At 58.6% G+C, this 9,157-nt stretch overlaps 1 protein-coding gene across 1 annotated transcript; it reads right to left on the bottom strand.

Moving 5' to 3' along the window:
- Positions 1-811: 811 nt before the first annotated feature.
- Positions 812-8,584, bottom strand: SMPD1 (sphingomyelin phosphodiesterase 1). The gene is made up of 3 exons (XM_075584348.1): positions 8,447-8,584; positions 8,216-8,361; positions 812-2,075 (listed from the first exon to the last, which is right to left on the bottom strand). The coding sequence occupies exon 3, from the start codon at positions 2,065-2,067 to the stop codon at positions 1,681-1,683; it is 387 nt and encodes a 128-aa protein (XP_075440463.1). The 5' UTR covers positions 2,068-2,075; positions 8,216-8,361; positions 8,447-8,584; the 3' UTR covers positions 812-1,680.
- Between the last annotated feature and the right edge of the window lie 573 nt (positions 8,585-9,157).

Consider the following 9,157-nt stretch of genomic DNA (forward strand, 5'->3'; position numbering starts at 1 on the left):
TCGGATTAGAGAGACGCCCCCTGCCTGCTCCGGTACACGGGGTGACATTGCAGCGCTCGGATTAGAGAGACGCCCCCTGCCTGCTCCGGTACACGGAGTGACATTGCAGCGCTCGGATTAGAGAGACGCCCCCTGCCTGCTCCGGTACACGGGGTGACATCGCAGGGCTCGGATTAGAGAGACGCCCCCTGCCTGCTCCGGTACACGGGGTGACATTGCAGCGCTCGGATTAGAGAGACGCCCCCTGCCTGCTCCGGTACACGGGGTGACATCGCAGGGCTCGGATTAGAGAGACGCCCCCTGCCTGCTCCGGTACACGGGGTGACATTGCAGGGCTCGGATTAGAGAGACGCCCCCTGCCTGCTCCGGTACACGGAGTGACATTGCAGGGCTCGGATTAGAGAGACGCCCCCTGCCTGCTCCGGTACACGGGGTGACATCGCAGGGCTCGGATTAGAGAGACGCCCCCTGCCTGCTCCGGTACACGGGGTGACATTGCAGGGCTCGGATTAGAGAGACGCCCCCTGCCTGCTCCGGTACACGGGGTGACATCGCAGGGCTGCTGGCTTCTCTCCACACTAGACGTTGTATTGGAGCTGCTAATATCCTGTTTCCTGGCTGGCGATTGAGTATAACGCATGAATGCTTTATTACTCGTTATGTTTGTGAGTGTGCATTTTAATTCATCCTACTCCATATACATTTTGTAAACTTTACTACGCTACGAGTGCGCCTGTTTTTTGTTTGTAGGTACCTTGGAGGGGGTGATGTCCCCTGCATTCAGGCTGCAAAGACTCAACTGGACAGTGTGTGGAGCTGGACTCTGATCTGTATTGTATTTTTATATATCTTGACAATATTCACATATATTTTTTATATTTTTAGCATAGATTATCATTTACATTTACCATATTTGTGTTATAATAGATTTAGGTGGCGCCATATCTTTTTCTTTTCCTTCCATCTATATATATGATATATTCTAGAGAACAAAATAGATCTAGGTCATCTTGTAGAGAGATAGTACACACACTTGTGAGTGTGTATTCCTTCAGGACACAAGGTTTTGGAATAACCTTAATTATTTGTAACAGGAGCGCAGTTTAAATCTGCTGGTAACAGTTTAAATCTCTCTCTTAAAAGGGGGTTCCTAGAACCCCGAGAACTTGCTAATGTGCATTTTTTCTGGAATGCTCCAGAACAGAAAGCTGATGAGTAATCCGATTTGAAGTCCTGAGATACATCTAGATCCGTGCAAGAGAGTGTCTTCCCCCAGCCCCCCACCTCTCTAGATCACTTCATAACCAGACACACGGAGCTTATTTTCGGTGCAGGGAAAGTCTGTTTCGATGGACAGGAAAGTCTGGCACAGTCCCAGAGGACGGTTATTCTCTCACTCTGTCAGACAGTCGGAGAACAGGTTTCTAGATCATATTTAGCTCAGAACACTGGAGCAGTCCCAGTTTCTCCCCGTACAATGCCTTGTGTGCTCGGAGTTCCAGGTAGTCAAAGTTACACTACAGATCGACTTTTGACATGATTATTCCTTCGTTTTACTCAGCGATTAGTATTCTAGCTCCTTTTCCTAGCGCAGAAAAACCTGCATGTTCCAAATCGCTCGTTAAGGACGAGGAGAAGGTCAGATCCTCGAGTGGATCCGGATTTTAGACCCTCATTCTCTCAGCAGAACCGCGGGCGTTTCCAGAGGAGCTGCCCTGGCCGCCGGAGGTCTTTGCACAGCTGGGGGTCGTCGGATCTGCCAGTGCGCAGGGCGCACAGGAGGGTGCTCTTACAGGATTCGTGGCACACTTCCTCCACGTGGCCCTTGTGGTGCAGGTACCAGAATGTCTGGAAGAGACGTTCATCCTTCAGGAATCGCTGAAGTAGCCCGTCCCAGTCGGCCGGGTATGCAGATTTCATGCCGTAGGTTTTTACGGCGCTGTAAAGAAGCGTCCAGCGCGGCTCCTCTCTCACCCTCGCATTGGCTTCCGTCAGGTTAAGGATATAGGTCTCGTGGTCCAACACCATGTGCGAGCTCTCCGGGTACCCTCCATCAATCTGGTACATACGGTAACCTGGAGGAGGAGGGTTGGGAATGGTTTCGAGTTTCAACACCACATATATAATGTTATATATAATATAATCCCTCCCATTCCCAACACACTGACACATTAACCCCGTCAGCCTGTCCCTCCCATTCCCAACACACAGTGACACATTAACCCCGTCAGCCTGTCCCTCCCATTCCCAACACACAGTGACACATTAACCCCGTCAGCCTGTCCCTCCCATTCCCAACACACTGTGACACATTAACCCCGTCAGCCTGTCCCTCCCATTCCCAACACACAGTGACACATTAACCCCGTCAGCCTGTCCCTCCCATTCCCAACACACTGACACATTAACCCCGTCAGCATGTCCCTCCCATTCCCAACACACAGTGACACATTAACCCCGTAAGCCTGTCCCTCCCATTCCCAACACACTGACACATTAACCCCGTCAGCCTGTCCCTCCCATTCCCAACACACTGACACATTAACCCCGTCAGCCTGTCCCTCCCATTCCCAACACTGACACATTAACCCCGTCAGCCTGTCCCTCCCATTCCCAACACACAGTGACACATTAACCCCGTCAGCATGTCCCTCCCATTCCCAACACACTGTGACACATTAACCCCGTCAGCCTGTCCCTCCCATTCCCAACACACAGTGACACATTAACCCCGTCAGCCTGTCCCTCCCATTCCCAACACACTGTGACACATTAACCCCGTCAGCATGTCCCTCCCATTCCCAACACACTGTGACACATTAACCCCGTCAGCCTGTCCCTCCCATTCCCAACACACAGTGACACATTAACCCCGTCAGCCTGTCCCTCCCATTCCTAACACACTGACACATTAACCCCGTCAGCCTGTCCCTCCCATTCCCAACACTGACACATTAACCCCGTCAGCCTGTCCCTCCCATTCCTAACACACTGACACATTAACCCCGTCAGCATGTCCCTCCCATTCCCAACACACTGTGACACATTAACCCCGTCAGCCTGTCCCTCCCATTCCCAACACACAGACACATTAACCCCGTCAGCCTGTCCCTCCCATTCCCAACACAACCTGGGATCAGGTTGGCCCTGCACTCCTCCGTGTTGGACCCTGAGGGACAGTTACCTGGGGTCAGGTTGGCCCTGCACTGCTCCGTGTTGGACCCTGAGTGGGACAGTTACCTGGGATCAGGTTGGCCCTGCACTCCTCTGTGTTGGACCCTGAGTGGGACAGTTACCTGGGTTCAGGTTGGCCCTGCACTCCTCCGTGTTGGACCCTGAGTGGGGAAGTTACCTGGGGTCAGGTTGGCCCTGCACTCCTCCGTGTTGGACCCCGAGTGGGACAGTTACCTGGGGTCAGGTTGGCCCTGCACTCCTCCGTGTTGGACCCTGAGTGGGACAGTTACCTGGGGTCAGGTTGGCCCTGCACTCCTCCGTGTTGGACCCTGAGTGGGACAGTTACCTGGGGTCAGGTTGGCCCTGCACTGCTCCGTGTTGGACCCTGAGTAGCACAGTTACCTGGGGTCAGGTTGGCCCTGCACTGCTCCGTGTTGGACCCTGAGTAGCACAGTTACCTGGGGTCAGGTTGGCCCTGCACTCCTCCGTGTTGGACCCTGAGTGGGGAAGTTACCTGGGGTCAGGTTGACCCTGCACTGCTCCGTGTTGGACCCAGAGTGGGACAGTTACCTGGGGTCAGGTTGGCCCTGCACTCCTCCGTGTTGGACCCAGAGTGGGACAGTTACCTGGGGTCAGGTTGGCCCTGCACTCCTCCGTGTTGGACCCTGAGTGGGACAGTTACCTGGGGTCAGGTTGGCCCTGCACTGCTCCGTGTTGGACCCTGAGTGGGACAGTTACCTGGGGTCAGGTTGGCCCTGCACTGCTCCGTGTTGGACCCTGAGTGGGACAGTTACCTGGGGTCAGGTTGGCCCTGCACTCCTCCGTGTTGGACCCTGAGTGGGACAGTTACCTGGGGTCAGGTTGGCCCTGCACTCCTCCGTGTTGGACCCTGAGTGGGACAGTTACCTGGGGTCAGGTTGGCCCTGCACTCCTCCGTGTTGGACCCTGAGTGGGGAAGTTACCTGGGGTCAGGTTGGCCCTGCACTCCTCCGTGTTGGACCCTGAGTGGGACAGTTACCTGGGGTCGGGTTGGCCCTGCACTCCTCCGTGTTGGACCCACAGTGGGACAGTTACCTGGGGTCAGGTTGGCCCTGCACTCCTCCGTGTTGGACCCTGAGTGGGACAGTTACCTGGGGTCAGGTTGGCCCTGCACTCCTCCGTGTTGGACCCAGAGTGGGACAGTTACCTGGGGTCAGGTTGGCCCTGCACTCCTCCGTGTTGGACCCTGAGTGGGACAGTTACCTGGGGTCAGGTTGGCCCTGCACTGCTCCGTGTTGGACCCTGAGTGGGACAGTTACCTGGGGTCAGGTTGGCCCTGCACTGCTCCGTGTTGGACCCTGAGTGGGACAGTTACCTGGGGTCGGGTTGGCCCTGCACTGCTCCGTGTTGGACCCTGAGTGGGGAAGTTACCTGGGGTCAGGTTGGCCCTGCACTTCTCCGTGTTGGACCCAGAGTGGGGAAGTTACCTGGGGTCAGGTTGGCCCTGCACTCCTCCGTGTTGGACCCCGAGTGGGACAGTTACCTGGGGTCAGGTTGGCCCTGCACTGCTCCGTGTTGGACCCACAGTGGGACAGTTACTTGGGGTCAGGTTGGCCCTGCACTCCTCCGTGTTGGACCCTGAGTGGGGAAGTTACCTGGGGTCAGGTTGGCCCTGCACTCCTCCGTGTTGGACCCACAGTGGGACAGTTACTTGGGGTCAGGTTGGCCCTGCACTGTTCCGTGTTGGACCCAGAGTGGGGAAGTTACCTGGGGTCAGGTTGGCCCTGCACTTCTCCGTTTTGGACCCTGAGTGGGACAGTTACCTGGGGTCAGGTTGGCCCTGCACTCCTCCGTGTTGGACCCTGAGTGGGACAGTTACCTGGGGTCAGGTTGGCCCTGCACTGCTCCGTGTTGGACCCTGAGTGTGACAGTTACCTGGGGTCAGGTTGGCCCTGCACTCCTCCGTGTTGGACCCTGAGTGGGGAAGTTACCTGGGGTCAGGTTGGCCCTGCACTCCTCCGTGTTGGACCCTGAGTGGGGAAGTTACCTGGGGTCAGGTTGGCCCTGCACTGCTCCGTGTTGGACCCTGAGTGGGACAGTTACCTGGGGTCAGGTTGGCCCTGCACTCCTCCGTGTTGGACCCACAGTGGGACAGTTACTTGGGGTCAGGTTGGCCCTGCACTCCTCCGTGTTGGACCCACAGTGGGACAGTTACCTGGGGTCAGGTTGGCCCTGCACTCCTCCGTGTTGGACCCCGAGTGGGACAGTTACCTGGGGTCAGGTTGGCCCTGCACTCCTCCGTGTTGGACCCTGAGTGGGACAGTTACCTGGGGTCAGGTTGGCCCTGCACTCCTCCGTGTTGGACCCAGAGTGGGGAAGTTACCTGGGGTCAGGTTGGCCCTGCACTCCTCCGTGTTGGACCCTGAGTGGGGAAGTTACCTGGGGTCAGGTTGGCCCTGCACTCCTCCGTGTTGGACCCAGAGTGGGGAAGTTACCTGGGGTCAGGTTGGCCCTGCACTCCTCCGTGTTGGACCCACAGTGGGACAGTTACCTGGGGTCAGGTTGGCCCTGCACTCCTCCGTGTTGGACCCTGAGGGACAGTTACCTGGGGTCAGGTTGGCCCTGCACTCCTCCGTGTTGGACCCACAGTGGGACAGTTACCTGGGGTCAGGTTGGCCCTGCACTCCTCCGTGTTGGACCCTGAGTGGGGAAGTTACCTGGGGTCAGGTTGGCCCTGCACTGCTCCGTGTTGGACCCTGAGTGGGGAAGTTACCTGGGGTCAGGTTGGCCCTGCACTTCTCCGTGTTGGACCCTGAGTGGGACAGTTACCTGGGGTCAGGTTGGCCCTGCACTCCTCCGTGTTGGACCCTGAGTGGGACAGTTACCTGGGGTCAGGTTGGCCCTGCACTCCTCCGTGTTGGACCCTGAGTGGGACAGTTACCTGGGGTCAGGTTGGCCCTGCACTCCTCCGTGTTGGACCCACAGTGGGACAGTTACTTGGGGTCAGGTTGGCCCTGCACTGCTCCGTGTTGGACCCTGAGTGGGACAGTTACCTGGGGTCAGGTTGGCCCTGCACTCCTCCGTGTTGGACCCTGAGTGGGACAGTTACCTGGGGTCAGGTTGGCCCTGCACTGCTCCGTGTTGGACCCTGAGTGGGGAAGTTACCTGGGGTCAGGTTGGCCCTGCACTCCTCCGTGTTGGACCCACAGTGGGGAAGTTACCTGGGGTCAGGTTGGCCCTGTACTCCTCCGTGTTGGACCCTGAGTGGGACAGTTACTTGGGGTCAGGTTGGCCCTGCACTCCTCCGTGTTGGACCCACAGTGGGGAAGTTACCTGGGGTCAGGTTGGCCCTGCACTCCTCCGTGTTGGACCCTGAGTGGGGAAGTTACCTGGGGTCAGGTTGGCCCTGCACTCCTCCGTGTTGGACCCTGAGTGGGGAAGTTACCTGGGGTCAGGTTGGCCCTGCACTCCTCCGTGTTGGACCCACAGTGGGGAAGTTACCTGGGGTCAGGTTGGCCCTGCACTGCTCCGTGTTGGACCCACAGTGGGACAGTTACCTGGGGTCAGGTTGGCCCTGCACTCCTCCGTGTTGGACCCCGAGTGGGACAGTTACCTGGGGTCAGGTTGGCCCTGCACTCCTCCGTGTTGGACCCTGAGTGGGACAGTTACCTGGGGTCAGGTTGGCCCTGCACTCCTCCGTGTTGGACCCTGAGTGGGACAGTTACCTGGGGTCAGGTTGGCCCTGCACTCCTCCGTGTTGGACCCAGAGTGGGACAGTTACCTGGGGTCAGGTTGGCCCTGCACTCCTCCGTGTTGGACCCCGAGTGGGACAGTTACCTGGGGTCAGGTTGGCCCTGCACTCCTCCGTGTTGGACCCTGAGTGGGACAGTTACCTGGGGTCAGGTTGGCCCTGCACTCCTCCGTGTTGGACCCTGAGTGGGACAGTTACCTGGGGTCAGGTTGGCCCTGCACTCCTCCGTGTTGGACCCTGAGTGGGACAGTTACCTGGGGTCAGGTTGGCCCTGCACTCCTCCGTGTTGGACCCAGAGTGGGGAAGTTACCTGGGGTCAGGTTGGCCCTGCACTGCTCCGTGTTGGACCCTGAGTGGGACAGTTACCTGGGGTCAGGTTGGCCCTGCACTGCTCCGTGTTGGACCCAGAGTGGGGAAGTTACCTGGGGTCAGGTTGGCCCTGCACTCCGTGTTGGACCCAGAGTGGGGAAGTTACCTGGGGTCAGGTTGGCCCTGCACTCCTCCGTGTTGGACCCACAGTGGGACAGTTACCTGGGGTCAGGTTGGCCCTGCACTCCTCCGTGTTGGACCCTGAGTGGGACAGTTACCTGGGGTCAGGTTGGCCCTGCACTCCTCCGTGTTGGACCCTGAGTGGGACAGTTACCTGGGGCCAGGTTGGCCCTGCACTCCTCCGTGTTGGACCCTGAGTGGGACAGTTACCTGGGGTCAGGTTGGCCCTGCACTTCTCCGTGTTGGACCCTGAGTGGGACAGTTACCTGGGGCCAGGTTGACCCTGCACTCCTCCGTGTTGGACCCAGAGTGGGGAAGTTACCTGGGGTCAGGTTGGCCCTGCACTCGTGTTGGACCCTGAGTGGGACAGTTACCTGGGGTCAGGTTGGCCCTGCACTCCTCCGTGTTGGACCCTGAGTGGGACAGTTACCTGGGGTCAGGTTGGCCCTGCACTGCTCCGTGTTGGACCCTGAGTAGCACAGTTACCTGGGGTCAGGTTGGCCCTGCACTCCTCCGTGTTGGACCCTGAGTGGGGAAGTTACCTGGGGTCAGGTTGGCCCTGCACTGCTCCGTGTTGGACCCTGAGTGGGACAGTTACCTGGGGTCGGGTTGGCCCTGCACTGCTCCGTGTTGGACCCTGAGTGGGACAGTTACCTGGGGTCAGGTTGGCCCTGCACTCCTCCGTGTTGGACCCAGAGTGGGGAAGTTACCTGGGGTCAGGTTGGCCCTGCACTGCTCCGTGTTGGACCCTGAGTGGGACAGTTACCTGGGGTCGGGTTGGCCCTGCACTGCTCCGTGTTGGACCCTGAGTGGGACAGTTACCTGGGTTGAGGTTGATGAAGGTTGTGACACTCGGAGCGATGAAGGCCACAGATACCGGGCGGGAGAGAGTCTCCTCATCATAAAATATCTCAAACTCGTCCAGGTGTGTGTGTCCGAAGAACTGGGCGGAGATGGTGCTCTCGTACCTGAAAGGGCAAAACAACAGTGGTACTGAGTATCTGATGGTAGGAACCTGCTGGACCTGGTTCCAGGGGGTGTACAAGCTCTCACCTGCTCACGATCCGGTAGTAATTCCAGCTCCAGCTCTTCAGACAGATTCCGGGGGGGATGTGACCGATGATATGAACCTATGGATAGGAAGGGGCAGGTTAGCGCGGCAGTGACAGGAAGGGACGGGTTAGTGCGGCAGTGGCAGGAAGGGGCGGGTCAGTGACAGGAAGGGACGGGTTAGTGCGGCAGTGACAGGAAGGGGCGGGTTAGTGCGGCAGTGACAGGAAGGGGCGGGTCAGTGACAGGAAGGGGCGGATCAGTGACAGGAAGGGGCGGGTCAGTGACAGGAAGGGGCGGGTTAGCACGGCAGTGACAGGAAGGGGCGGGTCAGTGACAGGAAGGGACGGGTCAGTGACAGGAAGGGGCGGGTTAGCGCGGCAGTGACAGGAAGGGGCGGGTCAGTGACAGGAAGGGGCGGGTTAGCGCGGCAGTGACAGGAAGGGGCGGGTTAGTGACAGGAAGGGGCGGGTCAGTGACAGGAAGGGGCGGGTCAGTGACAGGAAGGGGCGGGTCAGTGACAGGAAGGGGCGGGTCAGTGACAGGAAGGGGCGGGTCAGTGACAGGAAGGGGCGGGTCAGTGACAGGAAGGGGCGGGTCAGTGACAGGAAGGGGCGGGTTAGCACGGCAGTGACAGGAAGGGGCGGGTCAGTGACAGGAAGGGATGGGTTAGCGCAGCAGTGACAGGAAGGGGCGGGTCAGTGACAGGAAGGA

The sequence above is a fragment of the Ascaphus truei genome, unplaced genomic scaffold (assembly GCF_040206685.1).
Source record: "Ascaphus truei isolate aAscTru1 unplaced genomic scaffold, aAscTru1.hap1 HAP1_SCAFFOLD_547, whole genome shotgun sequence".
NCBI classification, from domain to species: Eukaryota; Metazoa; Chordata; class Amphibia; order Anura; family Ascaphidae; genus Ascaphus; species Ascaphus truei.

Excerpts from the sequence above, each read along its gene's own strand:
- SMPD1 (XM_075584348.1), bottom strand. The coding sequence starts at position 2,067 with ATGTACCAGATTGATGGAGGGTACCCGGAGAGCTCGCACATGGTGTTG.